The sequence below is a fragment of the Plectropomus leopardus genome, chromosome 13, assembly GCF_026936395.1.
Source record: "Plectropomus leopardus strain MGB_pleo_1.0 chromosome 13, ASM2693639v1, whole genome shotgun sequence".
Classification (NCBI taxonomy): domain Eukaryota; kingdom Metazoa; phylum Chordata; class Actinopteri; order Perciformes; family Serranidae; genus Plectropomus; species Plectropomus leopardus.
The window spans coordinates 11,870,649-11,889,019 of record NC_142188.1 but is presented as its reverse complement, the minus strand read 5'-3'; the positions used below and the strand labels follow the sequence as shown (position 1 = coordinate 11,889,019).

The 18,371-nt window shown below is 37.9% G+C and overlaps 1 protein-coding gene across 2 annotated transcripts; it reads right to left on the bottom strand.

The window, feature by feature from the left end:
• Positions 1 to 31: 31 nt before the first annotated feature.
• p4ha1b (prolyl 4-hydroxylase, alpha polypeptide I b) lies at positions 32 to 17,828 on the bottom strand. 2 transcript variants are annotated; one of them, XM_042502060.2, is made up of 15 exons: positions 17,567 to 17,828; positions 12,061 to 12,143; positions 11,537 to 11,633; positions 11,243 to 11,394; positions 9,961 to 10,098; positions 9,332 to 9,571; positions 8,625 to 8,842; positions 8,347 to 8,523; positions 6,521 to 6,591; positions 4,705 to 4,804; positions 4,490 to 4,543; positions 4,327 to 4,392; positions 3,181 to 3,249; positions 1,964 to 2,060; positions 32 to 1,748 (listed from the first exon to the last, which is right to left on the bottom strand). In XM_042502060.2, exons 1-15 carry the CDS (start codon positions 17,578 to 17,580, stop codon positions 1,678 to 1,680), a joined length of 1,647 nt encoding a protein of 548 aa, XP_042357994.2. In that variant the 5' UTR covers positions 17,581 to 17,828; the 3' UTR covers positions 32 to 1,677. The 2 variants fall into 2 exon arrangements, with proteins under 2 accessions (XP_042357994.2, XP_042357993.2); XM_042502059.2 differs by lacking the exon at positions 6,521 to 6,591 and adding an exon at positions 7,539 to 7,609 and having other exon boundaries at positions 17,567 to 17,827.
• Positions 17,829 to 18,371: the final 543 nt, after the last annotated feature.

Sequence of the window (18,371 nt, the reverse complement as noted above, 5' to 3'; positions counted from 1 at the left end):
CCACCCACCCACACAGACTGCCGCAGGACAGTTTAATTTGAGATCAATAAAACTGTCTTTATTATAGAAAAAACAGAATTTGATTTAAGACACAAACAACACAAAATTGGTTTGGGACATATAAATAAAATGTTTCTTTCCTTGAAAACCTATAAAATCTCTCACTGGAAAAAGCACTGGACATTGTTAAAAACCTGCCAGAATCATTCACTCCATAAAAAAAAACTGGGTATTTTAACCTGTCATGGCACAAAGTTGTTTACACAGCCCACTTTCTTAACCTAATGTTCATGTAACATTGTTCCTTTGTTGCTTTGGGTCCTCACACAACACTGGGACATAGAGGATGAACAAATATTAAATTCTATGAAACGCTGGGGTGCACATAACTGGTGTTGTGTGTGTCCATGCATTTGTAAACAACACATTATCTAATGGTGTGATCATTCAAATTTAGCCCTTAGAAACCTGGATCAACATCAGTTTTCTTGTACAGAGTTCAGGTGCCTTGTGCAAGTATTTAAATCTTTGAAACACGATTTCTTTGAAAAACATGGATCAAAGGGCAAATTGCAAAAAAAACTAAAACCTGATGAGAAAATGACCTATATTCTAAAACTATATTTATTAAGATTATATATTTAAAATTAGATTGTGTATTTATATGAGTTTTTATTTTATTCTGGCATTTATTGTGCTAATTTTTAGTGCATTTCTTGTTAAGTTGCTATTTGCCATGTTTTTGAAAGACATTGAGGCAATTTGCTACAGTTTCAAAGGGTTAACTACACTTGGCTTTCAGGCAGACCAACAAGTTATGTGATATGTCAAATTGTACTGCATAGATGTAGCCATGCAACTTGAAACATGTCTGATCAGTTGCACAACTTACAGGGAATAAAGTGTTCCTTTCAACTAAAACCCTACCCTGGATTGTGGTCTGTTGTTTGGAGTTTGACCATTTTCTTATGTGCCGTGAGAGTCTTTTCATTCCTTCCACCGAGCATCTACTTTGGTATTTAAATCGAAGTTATTGGAAGCAGAGACTGTAAAAAAGAGAAGAGAGAAATTCTGTGAATCTACTGCATGCCAATTTAGTCCCTCTGAATAATAGACAAAGAAAAATATTAAATTGTTTTAAAGGTGGTGCATGGAAAGGAAAAGTGTACAGCCTTTGTGAATTCCCATTGTTAAAAAATGTTTATAAAAATCCATTCATTTTCTCTAAAACAACACAAATTAAAGAAATTCAACAAATGAGACAAGCTTCTTAAAAAATGTGAACTGAAACTTTAAGGTTCAAACTGACAAGGAGGACGCTGGTCTCTCCAGTCACCACTGAAGAATAACCTCACCACAGAGCTAGAGTTCATACAGAGTGCAAAGACAACCACACGGGAGTGAAAAAGGGCACAAGTGTTTCTCCAAACCATTCGACAACCTGAAGAACGTGTTCTCTGTCACAGCAATGCTTATACTGTCCAGGGGCTCGACATTAACCCGAACAATCTCAAACCCAAACAGCTGGGGGGAAAAAAAATGAGTGTTTGTAGTGAGGGAATGAGCCACTGTATCTGTATGTATCATTGGTGATCTTCAGCAGTGTTCTTTGGTCCTGGGTCGTTTCACAAGGAAGGAGCGAGAGGGCCAGGGAGGCAAAGAAGTTTTCTTTTTCCATTATTCAGTTTCATTTAGGCCACAAGGTCGCCGCCACTCCTGGCCTCGTTCATGGATCCATTTGTTTGATACTTAAAATGGAAACAATAAAAAGATAATCATCATAACCTTAAACAAGCCCTTTACTTAAAAATACAGCTCAAATGTTTACCCTTCTCGCTTATAAACTCAAGTAAATTGCTTTTCAAGTTAACTTTCTCTTCAGCAAATACTATGATCTCCTACAAGATATTTACTCATGTCTTTATAAATGGTTTTATAAGGAACCAGACAAAGAGGAACTCACCCCACTTGTTGCCAACCAGCACTGGACAAGCTGCATGTCGGGTGCTGTAGTCTCCCTCCCCACTGGGAAACAGATTGTACCAGAACACTGCACTGCCCTGTGATACACATTAACGGGAAGCAGTAGTTAGTAGTGTTGCAAACACTTAAGGAATAACAGAAAGTCACCTTCAATCTCCTAAATTAATTCTTAAAAATTACTGACGGGTGGAATTATAATTAGAAAGTGAAATGTAAATACATGTTTGTGTGATTGTTAAAGTGACAGTTAAAAATGCTCAGAGGCGGATGGGGAATTTTGAAACGTTATTTTGATGACGGGATAAAAAAAACAGACATTTGCTTATAGTAACTGACCATGTTTTGCATGTTAATGTTGCCCTTTTTAGGCTCCAATCAGACAGAGAGTTTTCCGCAGCTTGCTGCATCTTTTTTTATGATTATTTCTAAGCAATCAACTACTCTCCTGTCTTTAGCTTAACTGCTGTTTTGTTGTGAAGTAAACTCACAGATCTGTGCCCTAAAATCTGCATATAATGCAAAATCTGTGTCGATTTTAAGCCCTAGAAATACTTATTACAACATGCTTGAATTTAATAAAACATGTTATTGAAACTCACATTCATATGTGATTTATGTATCTTTGTGAGGTGTGCCCATACTCTATTAACTTTGAATTTAAAAAAAGATATTAATTTGTTGCATTAATGGTCCCAATCCTTCTCAGTGGCCTCACATAGTGCCTTTTGGTCACAACCAAAACTTATATTTGACTGATAGGACAATGGGAAAAAAGAGCAATGGCACTGGGCATTATTCTGCTGAGTTCCTGCTCCTGCAAAAACTCAGGGCTGTGGAGCGGAAACACGAGGCATGCAGCAATTTCAAAGCAGCAGAAAATGCTATTACAAAAAGCCACCCCACGTTGCTAACGTGTTCTGTCTGATTGGGACCTTTGGTTGAGCAAGAGATATCGCGTGAATGTGCCGACTAACTGGTCCTGTTTCACTGGGTGGAAAACACAACATTCACAGCATTTTGCTTGATTTTTATTTTTTCAGTAACTAATATTTTTAGCTTGTTCTATACTTCAAAATGAAGAAAAATGCCTGAGGATTTGTTAAAGCGTAATGTTGGCTATATAATATGATGAATTCAGACAGAGCTACTGAGTCAGAAATAATGTCATGTGAGAAATGATAGAACACAAGCGGTTACCTTTTGGGGCCAAACTGCTGCACCAACATCTGGGAATACTGTAGCTCCACCTGCTGCTACATCACTCATCTACAACAGAGAGGCAAAAGAGATCAGTCTTCATCTGTGAAAACAAAGAATTCTACAGCGCTACAAGTACATTTTCAGAAACTCATATTTAACGCTTTCTGCATGGTTAGAATACATTTAATTGTTCAACTGCTTCACAAAAATACTGAAATTGTATTCTGAGGCACTATTTACAGAAAATATCACTGGTTGTATCTCTGTCCCATCTTTCCTCCTGCCAGCAAATGTTACATTCTCATTATTGCACCAGCATAGCAAGTCATGAATTACACTGATGTTAACTTTTGTGACAGCAAAAACTTGCTGGAAAAGTCCGTAATCAAAGATAACAAAATCCTTAACTTATAATACCAAGCTGTCACCATGGGTAAAAAGATGAAAAACTAACTCATTTCATTGACTATGCAACTGCTCAGTTTATAACTCGCTTTTTAAAGCCAGGGACTAAACTTCGCTCTGCACCATGTGGGGTGAGAGTTAGTTGGCCTGCCTGGTTAAGGCTTCTTTTTATTAACACTACCCCAAACTTTTTGAAGTTAACCTAACGAGATTGCAATTTGTGTCCCACACTGTTAAAATGTAAATCCATGTGAATAGTGAGTTTGTTATTGTCCGCTGATTGTACTAGAACAGGCACTTACAGTAGTGTAGCAAAGGTCAATAAAACCTTATTTTTGGGGGAAAAAAAACAACTTTTTTCGACTGGAATAATCCTGTAATTGTGATCCATAAATCCAATCTTTCACAATATTTTATATAAAATTTTGAACGCTTGTTTAACACTTTTGAAACGCTTCATTGAAGATTTCTTTGATGAGTGGAATATTTAAATCTATGGCACAATGCTTTTATGGCTGCACCATTACTTCATTATGTCATTCTATACGCATAGTTCATTATATACTCAGTGTCTTGACATTAGGATCTTGACTAGAGTTTAAAATGATGTTCTGCATTTGTGAAGATGGACCCTGCAGCATTTTCGACACAGAGTTTAAGATAGTTTGGCCACAGTGTAAGTTGAATTTAAAGTTAACAACATTGGTTTATTGGTGTATTTGGGAAGAGTTTACTCACATAGAAGAGCCATGTTGCTATGCGATTGCCAGTACCCAGCTCTTTAAAGGCATCTGGCTCATCTTTCTGTGAAGAGAGAATCAGTGTCAGGTTTAATGCCCTGCCATATTACCACTACTGTACTTTAATAGATATTAACTTTGTGAATCAAAAAGGGTCTTACCCTCCCGAAGTCAAAATGAGGTTCGTACTGACCTCCAACGCCATAATTTGCAACCTGCAGAGATCAACAAAATGTGATATCAGCCTCACAGCTCTACACAGACATGACAATAGCAGTTTATATGACATGTATATAACAACTACGTTGATTCAGTAAGGTTTTACCTTATATAAAAGATATTTAAAAAGAAGGAGAATGTTTTTTTAATGGTTTACCTGCAACTCTTCTGCAGTGTCCATTTCCAGTCCTGTGAGATCTTCAATTCTCTGGTTGATCGTGTCAATCATTGGATCCTCATAGCCAGTGAGCCAAGCACTGGAATACAGGAGGGAAAGCAGATCAATTGAGAAAGAAGACAGATGTGCTATACAGTATGCCAGTGAAGCACATAAATGTCCACTAGATGGCAGTAAACACTTCTTCTGAAACAGGCGACTGAGAGACTGTCATGCTGATAAGTTGCCATGAAAAGCATAAAAAAGAAATTGAAGTCTGGCATTGCAATCGGGTGATAGAAAAGAGAAGTGAAGGTATGACGAAAAAAATAGAATACTGGCCCGAGATTCAGAATCTCCAATCAGCTCAGGGTTCAGGGTTGCTCTGGTTGCAAATGTGTGCATTTGAGAATGTGTATTTCGCATAAGAGTCTGGTTGAGGACTACAGGAAAATATGTTTATGGATTTCCTGAAACAACCTGCCTTTCATGTTTACTCTCACACCCCAGTCTAACAGAAGGTCACCGATAAAATAAGCCCTTGACCGCGTGTTGCAATGAACTCTTTCTTGTGGAATATTAAAACATGACACAATGGCAGCTCCACAGACCACATCATAAAATTCAAACAGGCCTTTTTTTAGTTACTGTATTAAAAAGCCACAGTATCCACATAAAAAATATTGTGATAAAATTCAAAAGTTACCAACATATATGCGACGTAACAGAATTCCAGCATCTGCTCTCAACACACTCAAATTTAGGGGACTTTTTAAGACATCACAAAGCCTATGGGATTACTCCCACCCCCACTGTCTCATGGCTATGTCTCTAAAAAAAATCTGCAGAAGATGAAGAAACAAATGAAATGAGTCATCTTTTTTTTTTATTAAATTTGTGTTTATAGTAAGTTATATTCTTGAAGGGATGATGCAAGCCAACACATTTTTCCTGAAGCATCCAGTTCAGTGAGCGGTGAAACTTTTCTGAGTTCATCCGTCTGTTCCCTCTATCACTAGAAGTTCACTGACTCTGGAAATGCATGCTGGCTAACACGTACACATAGAAAAACATCAAAGAAACACCACACCCTTGTGCCCATGTGCGCGTGCACACATACCCAAACATTAATTACCAGGAACAGTAAAACCACAGAAACTTGGGGGTTATGGTGGTCACCTAAGCCTGCTATTTTTAAGGGTGAGATGTTTAAATGTAACCTACAACAGGCAGCAACATATCCAGTGAAGTGGAGCAGACATTTCAACTACAGGGTGACACTTTCTTAACATCAGCAATAGAAGGAGAATAATCTCTTCACACATAAGCAGCAAACATCTATCTGTGTGTTTATGTGTATCCAGACTCAGACCTTATCCAGAAGTTTCTTGCTGATATGTTAGTTGAGGAAGCATAGTAAAACCGCAGCAGCTGCAGTGAGTTCATACGAGAACGTGCTACAGATTCATTCCTGTAAAGCGCAATGGGGAATAGAGGTTCAGTGCTCAGGATCTCATATAACCTGAAAAAGATGGCTGGGGGAAAAAAACAATCTGTCACAACTGTGCAGTTCCATGAAAATCTTTTAATGACCGGGTAAACTGAAAGAACAACAAAAATTTCAGCTACACCAAAAAACAACAACAGAGGACTTTTTTAGCCTAGTTTCCAGGTGTAGCTAAGCATTTTTATTGTTACCATGGTGTTAACTGGGTGCAGGGCTAAATTAGTGTTTCAGCCAGGCCAAGAGATAAAGACAAAGAGAAGGATGCTGGAGGACGCATCGTGGCCCTCCTGGTAACCTGTGACCCCTTACCTCTTGGAGACTCTGTACTGGGCCGTGGTAAGTTTCCCAGTTAGGGGGTCATGCACCGTGGCTCGCCTTAACTACAGTAGTTTCCACAGCACAAGGACACGGCGGCCGAGGAAAAGCAGATGAATGAAGGAAGGAGAAAAAAAAAGGTGATGGAATGTGATCCGGACAAGTGGACGAGAGGAAAGTAAGTGGAGGGAAGAGGGAGAGAAAAGAAAAGCAGATTCGGTCACTAGTTGTCAATGTTATTCTTAAGAGGAGCAAAGAGAGTGTTCCACAAGGCAATACTAAGAACCAAATTTTCCACGTCAAAAGATTTATCAGTGAGTGCCTCTGATAATTCTCCTGACTCAAAAAAAGCATCTATGTTAATATTTACTAGCAGAAAAAGCAAAACATTTTTCCCCTTTCTGTGGCAAACTGTGCAGAAATATATCCACAACAGATCCTCAGAAAACCATGTTATTTTTCCAAATAGTCATTGGCTATAAGAATGCATTTTTCATTTTTTCTTTCATTATTCATTCAGAACATTCGTTGACTATTATTGGTCAATAAAGCTATTGACCAATAATGGTCAACGAATGTTCTGGGTTCCCACACATTTTTATGAATTCAATTTCAAAACTTTTTTTCCCTTGCCCCACTCACCCAGCCTTTTTTCAAACGTATAAGATTCAAACTCTATTCAAACATACTTTCAGCGTCCCAAATTATGTGTTCAAAGACTGTCAGAAATTATAATATCCAACAATAATCTCTGCTTTTACAGTTTCTGGCTGTGATCAGCATGACCATGGGAACCCTGAATGATTCTTTATGTTGTTTAAAGCTGGATCCTGTGCTTCAGCTCAAGACCCTTGAAACTTTGGAAGGATGGAGAAATGAAGTGATGCGGGCGAGAGCGCAGAGGAGGAATGGGATGAGGTATTAAGGGAAAAATGGAGGAGAAAATCTCACTTTCTCCCTCTCAGCTCTCTCCTACACCCCCAGCTCTTGGCGGATCCTGGCTATGCCTTACCTCTTGCTGATCCGGTATGACGCTGTCTCCAGCACTCCTGTGATGGGGTTGGAGATGGTGGCCCTGCGTAGCTGTGAAGCCATGGACATGATTTACCCACACACAGACACACATCTTTGTATGTGTGTGCCTGTGTGCTTGCCTAACTAGCAGAATCACATCAACCAGCCTCACAGCTTTGACCTCCCACCTCTCAACACACTAAATCACAAAACAGACACTGAAAAATCCTAATGAGTATTCCTTCTACAGCACAATTAACTACAGGGTTCATACAGACATTATAAAATGAAATTCAAGGACTTTTCAATCAGTATTTTTCATTTTCAAAGAATATACTTGAAGTAACTAATTTTCAATAATAATTTTCAATTAAATATAAATAAATGATGTGATCAATGACTCTTTTCAGTGAAGGATTATGCGGGGTTCAGACTACACCTTGTCAGCCCAATTACAGCCAAGCTTTCCTACGATCTTGGCCTGAATCGTGACAATGCGTCAAGCAATCATTTAATCTCATTTAGTGTGTCATATCAGACGACAACTGCCGCTGCGCCTAAGATGCTTTGGTTAGTGCAGATACAAGTCTATGTTATGGGGTTAATTTTAACTTCAAGAATTTTTCTAGTACTTTGTTAAAAAGGGGGCTACTTTCAAGGTATTCCTGTGACAGATTTTTTACCCCTCAAAATTTCAAGCACCTTAAGACCTTCTATAAACCCTGTAACTGTAAAGCAACCATTATAGCTTCAAATATGCATCATATGGCATCATGGGATCGCTTAAACTACTGAAAATCTCTTACTCGTGGCTTTGCAAGTTGCTTGATCCTCTCCATTTCTTTGTCAGAGATGATGTCAAGGTAGCGTACAATGTAGGGGCTGTCCCACTCATCTTGTTGTTTCACAGGCGCCAGCACGTACATGGGGTTGCGATTGTTGTCGAAGTAACGACAGAACAGCCGGCTCTGTCTGCGGGGGGTCTGATTGAGAGAATAGGAAAGCAGGCAACAAAGGAGATGAAACTGATGTGCATCTTTTAAGTTAGAAATTGTGTTTTTGTGTGTCTTTTTGTCCTCCTTACCATTCTAATGCCCTCCCCACGACAAAGCATCTCATACTTCTTCCTCTCTGGGATCAGTGAAAAAGTTGCATTCTTTTTGGATTTGTCCTTCTTTTTACTTGTTTCTCTTTTTACTCGCTCTTTCTCATTTGGAGCTTCATTCTCCGCAGCCTTCTTCTGCTTCTCCAACTGGAACTCAAAGTACTTCAGGTTGCCCTTGGCGCGCTGATGCTCTGGGTCTAAAAATGGGAAAATGAGAGACCGACAGACATAACAGTGGTGATTACAAATAGTGATGGCTGCAGCCATGTCACCTAAAAATATCACACATTCTGCAATCAAAATAACTAAGCTTCCAACACAACATAATTATATGCTATTTATTCAGTATGACCTTATTCAATTCTCAGAAGCAAGATTTGCAAACACGATAAATTAATTCAGAGGCTCATTTCAAGGAAAATGTGACATAACAAGATAATTCTTGATTCTTGAAATTTAGACTGATCCTAATGTGCTTAACTTTCTTACTATTGTCTTAGTCTGTTTGGTAAAATGAAGGCTATTTCCGTCCGGTGTCTATACAAGACAAAAACTGATGCATCAAAAAAAGTGCATCAACTCCTAATCTACCTTATGTTTATGTGACAAAATATACCTTAAGCAGGGACTTGCTTCTCCGGATACTTTTGAAAATTGTAAATACACTACAGTGTGGAGGAACTCACCAATTTCAAGCAGCTTCTTGGTGTACTCCAGGGCTCGCTCAATCTCCCCCTGCTGGTAGATGGCATAGCTGAGGTAGTCGATCACTGTCACCTTATCTATAACAGACTCCTCTCCCTCTTCAAGCTGCTTCAGGGCCTGAGCCATCCACAGCTCTGTGTGGTAGTAATCCACATCAGAGTAGGCGATTTTCCCCAGCTCGTAGCAGTCCTCCACTGTCATATGACTCTTGTGTTTCACTCCTAGTTTGCAGAGGGAGAGCATTGGCACTGAAGAAAACTAAACCATCTCCTTTATAATGCAAGTGACCAGAACCAAGAAAACCTTCCATCCTCGTATGGTCCTCTGTTTACTGTGATTTTAATAGCACTTAATAATTTGTAATTTACTTATTTAAGAAGGGACAGCGTACATCAGTCCACATTTAAATAAATGGAAATGCAACCGAGTTAGCTGGAGAGCTATTTTTTATTGGCAGTCCCTTGCCTGATGTTAATGGGTATCCTAAAATAATAACATAAAATAAAAATAAAAACAATAAGAAGTTGTGATATGTCTGTTTATGCCTCTTTATTTAAACGCTTAATAAAAAGATAAACTAGAGATTCGTGCATAGATTTAAAGCCCTTACCAGGTAAGTCTCCTGTAGAGATGGTGTTTGCATCCAGTCTGTAAGTGTCTTGTAACCGGAGGAGAGCTTTAGCTGCCCCGGTCTGGTCCTCATCTGTGGGGAAGTACTGTCTCTGGATGGTCAGGTTGGAAATAAATCCTGAGAGAGATGGACAGGAGACAACAGAGAGAGACATAGTGGGATGATTATGTATGAGATACATAACAGCCAAATGGAGAATAAAAACTCTTTTCTGATAGCCAGTGAGACTGCTCAGAGTGATTCTGATTTTGAGTGAGAGATTTGCAGTTGTATCATGCCAGACATGTGGCAAAAATGAGTGAGTAATGTTCTTTTCTATCTCAGTAACTCATGTTAAGGTGACTGAGCAAGGTACCCAATTTCTACTAAAACACATCAATTATAAATGAGCAACAATGTACATCTCTAAACAAGAAAACATATACAGATTTCCCTACATTTACACAAGTGTCTTTTAAAAGTCAAATTAAACATCCCTGCACTCTAAAAGACACTGCTGCACTGCTGAGATCAGCCAATCCAAGGAAAATTTATAGCAAACCCTGGCTCAGACGGATTTCAAATATTATTGGAAAATCTTTTTTTAAGTAAATAAATTAATAATATAGAGCATTTTCAAAGTACTTGCTTGTTTTTTTGTTTGTTAATATCTTCTTAAGCTCACTTCTGAAATATATGTTAAACATACTCTAATACTTTTCTGCAATATTCCAAACTTCTGACACTTAAGGGAAAACTTCTCCCACAAAATGAAGTTTTGTGTATCAGTTATATACTCTGTCTTACACTGCAATTTCACTAAAACATTATGATTTAAAACATTTCCGCCTATGAGCAGTGGCCGTGAGCATGTGAATGCATGAGCTCCACTTGAGCCAAGTTCAAGCGTGTGCATGCCCAGGCACGCTACTCCGCCGTGCACTAGACTGTTTGGAGGTGTTTTAGAAAGTAATGCTTTAGTAAAAATGCATGTGTTTGTACTCAACATACTACTGGATAAATGAGACTTGTATTTTACTGCACGAGTCAAGCAAAAGTTTATAAAGGGCTGTCTTGGTAATTTTTTGCTGTTGTTAAAAGCAGACTTTGTTTAGTTTAAAAACAATGTTTGCCTTTTTTGGAGCATGGAGTCATGCAAGAAAAACTATGTTTTCTTTATGAAGTCAAGGAAACGCGGTGAATACTTGACATACGAATTGTTATTTTGTGGGTGAAGCATTCTCTTAAGTCACGAATTGAACCAGATCTGCTTTAGTCCTACCATCAGTGGTGTCACTGAGTACAAGACTTTCCAGATTCCCCCACTCTGTGTTCAGCCTCTTCATCAGTTTGAAGGCGTTGACAGGGTGTCCCAGGAAGCCCTCTGGGTCCTGTATGGCTGTGTTGGACAAGGAATCCAACTTATCAGCCCACCTGTCATGATGATGGTCATACAGAGTTAGATCCATTGCTTACAATTGAATCCACATGCAATAATAAACTATTAACAAGAAATATTTAGAATTGTGTGTCCATAAAGTCACCATTTTTTGAGTGCTCTTGTACACAAACTCACCGTTTGACCTGCTCAAGCTTGTTCTCCTCTGCTTTGATGTAGTCCTTTAGAGAGGTGACAAGGTCTTTTTCTGTGTATAACAAATCTGTCATCTGGCCTGAGGATACAAATCAGAAATACTTCATCAGTAATACTGCTAATGATAAATAAAGAAAAGAAAATTTCCACACACTGTCCTATTACTTGCAATAAACTGAGTCTCAACATGATGAAGGTCTGACAACTGCAAAAGTGTTTACTTTATTATAAAGTTTGTTGTAAGTGATAGGATCGTGTGCGGGAATTCTCTTTTCTTCATCTATGGGCAATTTCCTCCTACACATCTGTCCACAACTTTTTGAGGGTGAGCAGGAACCTGCACATTCAAGTTTTGCAATAATAAAGAACAAAGGGGAATCACTAATCTTAGCAGATCATTTCAGGATCCCACATGTGAAATCTTTTGCTTACATATGTTGGAGCACAAGTCACCAGAGAGAGAAATATTTCTAACATGAGTATCATACATGGCTTGAAGGTTTTACCTATTGAGGTGAAGAAGTCATTGTGGGCTGAGAGCGACTGCAGAGAGCTCAGCAAAAACAAACACCAACATGGCAGCTCCATCCTGAAGAAAGAGTGAGAGAATTATTGTTCAATAGATTCACTCAACAACTGAAGCATGCATGTTAAAAAATAATGTCAAAATGACAGAATTGACTGTGTTATACTGTACATGACAAATGACACTCTGCTGAATATTTATCTCAAATGTCACAATGCCAGCTAGATGTCAGGTAACTATATCAAACTCACTGCTACCAGAAGTGAGCTAAACACTGTCCTCCAAAAGATGTCTCCATTTACTTTATTTAATGTTTATTTGTAGAGGGACAAGTTAGTATAAAACTATGCCACACACACACCACAGCATTTATAGACTAAGCTATTTTGCAATGCCTATCCATAGATGGGCCTTTAAAAGACATAAAACTGAACAACAAATACACAAGAGACAGACAGTACAAAACACAAACTCAACAATAAATATGTACACTGAGAACACAAAAATTAGAACTCGACAAGAAAATACAGCCATCCATCACTTCTGACAAGTGGCTGTCATGTCAGGCCCATATTACTTAATATTGCAGGTTTGTGTCACAATCCAAAACATCTCTAAAATTGATCAGATGTTTTGAGTTTTAGTCATTTACTGTCTTGATTGCTTTAGCTTATTTCCAGTGAGCCCCGTCAAACATTCCTGACCTTAAAACTCATCCAGAATTCCCCCATCGTCCTAAACCTCCAAGATTTATCATACTGTTGCATTCCTTTACTCTTTCCAGTTTTGTTCCATCTTTATGCAAAACCTGATTGTCTGGACATAAATGGTGCAAAACCTGCACCATTTAAGTGACTGTGTACATTTTTTTTCTTTAACAGAAATTAATTCAAAATAAAAACTAATGGCAGCACGGTCTGTGGATTGTGCAAAGTAACTCAGACATATTTTCAGACAGGTGTTGCTGCTGAATGAGGAGAAGTCTCAGCAGCAGTTATCTCAAAACCAGAGAAAACCTATTTGCATTGTTAAATATTATTAGGGGTAAGTTGGAAGATGTTATTTGTTTTTTGTGGAAACTATCCATTTAGGAAACGCAGACAAAAAATATTTATTCGTATGCAACAAAGGGTTAAGCAAAATAAGTTATCAAACCCTTGAACTAAGAGACTCTTTCATTGCTTTAGAAGTGCAGCCTCCCAACCACCACACAAAGCCAAATATAAGTCTGTGGTTACTGTCACTGTGTCCGGTTTGGTTTTGGAGTTGGCACTACCATAACTACTACATGGCGTCAGGTCTGTGAGGAGTGGCACTGCGATCTTTCTACCCATTCAGACAGAAATTAGAAGAGAGAAGAGACAGACTGCAGGACAAAATGTGCAGGCAGGTGCTACCACTACTGCTGGTATAATGACATCTTCACTACTGTACTAATAAAAGAACATTTTTAACATTTGATTTATATTTGCATTTGGATTTAGATCTACATCAAAAACTGCATTACAATAGACACCATGGGTTACATCCATTTGTGAGAATTTTGCTTTCAAAAATTCCTGGATCCACACAACTTGTTCTTTGGCCAGTGACCTAACTTTTCTCAAATCGTAAATTATGTATGTTGGCACATATCTGAGATATCCTGTTAACAAACTAATTTACAAATGGCATTGAAAATAGTCCCAAAGCTGACCCAGCTTCCATGCAGCACATTGTGATAAAATGCTTCCAACACAGGAAGTAGACTTGGAGGAAAGTAGTGGAAAGAAATGATTCCAAAAAAATCCAAAATTAAGACAGCGCTGTGTACAGACTTTGGTAGTTATTCTTTCTTGGTGGGATGTTAACTGGAAAACCTGGTTTTACTATACAACACAGATACGTTAACTATGACCTTTGAATTTCTACAATATTTTTTGATTCTATAATAGCTGAATATGACATGAATTATTGTTAGTTTTTTTTCAAATAATGTATAAGCACAAAAGTTGTCAGGTACAATAGTGGTAATGCCACTATAACTACCCAGTGCAAATAAAAATACCCATTAAATACCCACACCCACACTTGCACACAAAAGAACCTATGCAAACACTCACCTTCATGCTTGCTGTGCAAACATATACATACACACACATGCACTAAGTGGCAAAAAGGTCATGCATTAAAACCAGAATCTCTGCAGATTTCTTAAGCCTTTCGCTTATAGCAGACAACAGGTTTGGGCAGGTTCAAACTTTGCCACAAAGACAAGCCTTCAGTGAAAATAAAAAAAATAACTTCACATGAAATTTCAATTTAGGTCAGCTGCAAGCAGCAGAGAGGGAAAATAAATCTGTCAGTACTCTATGTATTAAAGCAGAATTAAATTATATTAAATTAAAGCATATTAAATTAGCAACTCCAAGGCAAGATGCAAATTACCATTTTCCTAACTCATTATCCTATTTCCAGAATCTGTGATGCCATTTAGGCAGAGATACCATAATGTGCCTCTGCGACTTCCAGGATAAAAACTCAACAGAATATAATTATTGTAATCGCAAGTCGACAGCTACTGTGTCTCTTTTCTTATAACACTGTAGAACTGCAATGTCAAGATTAAGGCTTTAAGTTTTACAGTTATAATTTGGATCCCTGTGTCATGCCATACAAGTGTGAGTGTTAGTCTGCATACATGTTTTTACATGACGTGAAGACTCCAAAACATTCCTGATGGCCATTTAGCATTTAACTTGTTGGACACTTGTGATGCATTTTGATAAAACCAGTTTTAGAAAACTGTTTTGCAAACGTTTACATTGTTTTTTGACTTTTCAAACTATGTGCAAATTGGGCTGCATTCTGTTCAGACACGTTCATTAGGAGACTTTTTTTTTATTACCTCACAGCCTTGTGTTAATTGTGTGGAAAGAAGATTCTCTCATTTCAAGAAAACAGAAAACACTGGTAAATAATGAGTTGGCATGTCCATTGCATCCCAGAAGTTTTTACTAATTTTCTGTCACTTCTACGGTTTCTTGCTTTGCCTAAAATTACTTTTCAACAAACCACTGAGACCAGAACTCAACCTGTTACCTTTAAAGTAGCTAAAGCAACACAAGCACTTCTGTGAAGTCCTTTCGCCTGAAAGAAAAGCTTAACCTCTTTCGTAAAGCAAAATAGTGTATTATATTAATAGCTTTTAGGGCTACCATTGGTGCATAAATTGGTATTACTACCTCTTTTCCAATTATTTTCTCCCTGTAAGGAAGCTTTGCTCTTTCATTTTGGATATAACATAAATCCAAAAGAAATTGTATAAAATTACCCAATTGTTGCTTGTAATAAAATGTATCCACAGTATCCTCAAAGGAGAATTAACCTCCAACAAAAACTATTAATAAAATCATTAATGTGTGTTTGTCATCATGACTTTGCAATATTTTACATTGCTGTACTGTATGCTATTGCCTATAAAAAATGAGCCTATTATATTACAGTGTAACAGGATATCTACAGTTATCAGACAGTTAAATTTAATGTGGTTTTAGACATTTTGAGCTTAAATTTTAATCAAATTAAAGACACATTTTTAGACAAATTATTCTCAGATTGCAGGAAAGTATAAAATTACAGTGCAGAGGAAGGTTTAATGTAGGAATCCGGTTATTATTAGAGTTTTTTAATAGTTAGGTTAATCTAAATTTTGACAGCAGATAAGTGTAAGTATAGAGTAAAGTATTAGGTTCAGTGGTAGGTTTAAAAATTTCAAACATCAGAAGCGTGGACTTATTTTGACAAAACAAAATTAAAAGATGGATACATTCAATTAGATCAAATGTTTTGGCCATTTAGACCTCACATATTCAGATTTAAGACTATTTAATGACCTTTAAGATCCAACCTATCTAGAATTGTATTTTAGACATTTTACAATGTTTTAAAGACCTGCAGATACCCTGGTGTAAATCCCTACAGGGCTAACAAAGTGGGTAGAATCCACACATTTAAGACCCTTTTAGATATTACAGCGTATTACAATGTTCCTACAGCTTAAGGCAAGTGGGTTTTAAGACTTTTTAAGGCTTTTTTTCAAAAACCAACCATAATAAAATATGAGAACAATTTTATAAAAAACCATACTGATGATAAAAATAAATAAATGAACCCATATCAACAAGGGGCGATTTTGCCCTGACATTTATTGGAACATAAAGCATGACTTTGGGGTTAATTTAATGACATAATGTGAGAGGCATTAATTTTTTTGTTGTCGTTTTACTTTGTTCGTTTTTTTAAAGGTACCATTTACTTTAAGATTTTACAATGAAATGTCAGAAAAAAACACAATTCACAAAATCCTCCTTCCTATGTCTTAACATTTTTAAGACTGATCTAAGATATTTTGATAACACTTAAGGCCTTATTTTTATCTGAATAAATTCAATGCCTTTAAAGACTTTTTACGGATCCACGGGAACCCTGGTATTATGGTGAATTTTCAAATATTCAATTCATTGCGTGAGACTTTCTGTAGTTACTGTATTTCTGAACAAATATAAGTCTACTCTTCTAAGTGTCCTTTGTATTTTAGCAACTTAATCAGTGAGAAATTGACTTAATCTCAGCTATTTTCTCCAAGTTATACAGGGAGTGAAGCTGTGGGGTCAGATAACAGAATGTGGATGGGAGAGGACTGCCACGTCTTCGCCCCTCCCCGCCGGTGAAACTCATGAGAGGGACTGAAAACTGCCCAATGGAGCCTGACTGATTTCAGATAGAAAAGCCCCTCATAAATTTTGAAAGTCACTAACAGCACAACAGGGGCACTTTTAATTTCTGGAAGTGAGCTAGCGCTATTCGTTTACTCCCAAGCTAATATTGCTTGTTAGCTAACCGACAAAACTATAAGTTTCCAGCTTTTATCCCCAAATACTGAGGGCTCACCGAAGTGCGTAGCATGGCACATTGTTTGACTTTTATCGTAAAGAATGTCTTAACAAATAAAATGTGTGCTATATAATGCTGTTATTGTGTGTTTGTAATGTACAGCAGAGCGGAGGCAGCAGCATCCAACGCTGCATTGCACTAGAATACCATAACACTGATGCTAAGAGTTTCATCAGCAAAATTCAAGCTGTTTTTTTTTAAAAAAAATATTACTATTATTTCTCGCTTTCCCCCACTTTTACTCACCGACCTTTGTAAATATTTATCCTTATTATTCAGCTCAGTCTTGTTATGTTCTTGGCTGCCGCCGAGACCAATAGCAAATCTCAAAGTTTCACTCAGGTTAGCTAGTTTTCAACTAGCTTAGCAAGCTAACCGAACTTTAGTGGAATAACCGCTAGCATACAGAACGGCGTTTTAACGGTCGCAACTGAAAACGGTAAACACGGTGAAAAGACGGTTTATAACAGTAGGATGACACGATAACTACCCGAAAGGCTACAAAGTGAGTGGCTTTAGCTACGTTATCTGATTCAGGAGTCAATATTTACCTAAACAACCGCATCCTGCAGATATGTGTCCCCGCCGGGTGTCCTGTCCTCCTAAATCTCAGCTCCACCGGTGCAGTTAACTCCGCGGTGAGATGATGAACACGCAGCGCAGCAGCTCGTCCTATAAGTGATATTTCGACGCGCTGTTGGCCATCTGGTGGGAAGCGCTGGAGTCCTAAAAGTCTGAATGCTACGTGCAGATTCTCACATGCATAAAGTCTGCCGTTACTAGAGACTTTAGGGGCTGGCGTTTGTGAACTGCTAGGGGAGGTGTCTAGCTGTCTGACCCGCGGTGAGACTGTCATGAGTTTTGGGGGTTTTAATGTGAAAAAAGTAAGTGTGTGCACCAAGTAACGTCACCCTTTTGCCACGTGTTGAAATTGCAAAAGTCAGATGTGCTTTATTCATTCATTTACTCATGTGTCAATATCCACCAATTACTACAAAAATCAAATTTTAACCATATATTTTCACTGATATAAAGCTTTGGTAAGGCATGTGTACATTTGGTTCAATAGCTACATTTAAACTGGTGTTTTGAATAGTTTTGCCATTTTTAACTGGGTCAAACACACTTTTCACCTGCAGAATCCTCTTCCTCTTTCTGCCACATTCCAGAAAATTCCTCCCTCCCATACCAAAGAGTGTGACTGGAGGGAGGGAATTTAAGCTGCAAGCTACTGAGTTCAACAGGGTGGAGCTAAGTATGTGTGTGTGTGTGTGTGTGTGTGTGTGTGTGTGTGTGTGTGTGTGTGTGTGTGTGTGTGTGTGTGTGTGTGTGTGTGTGTGTGTGTGAGAGAGAGAC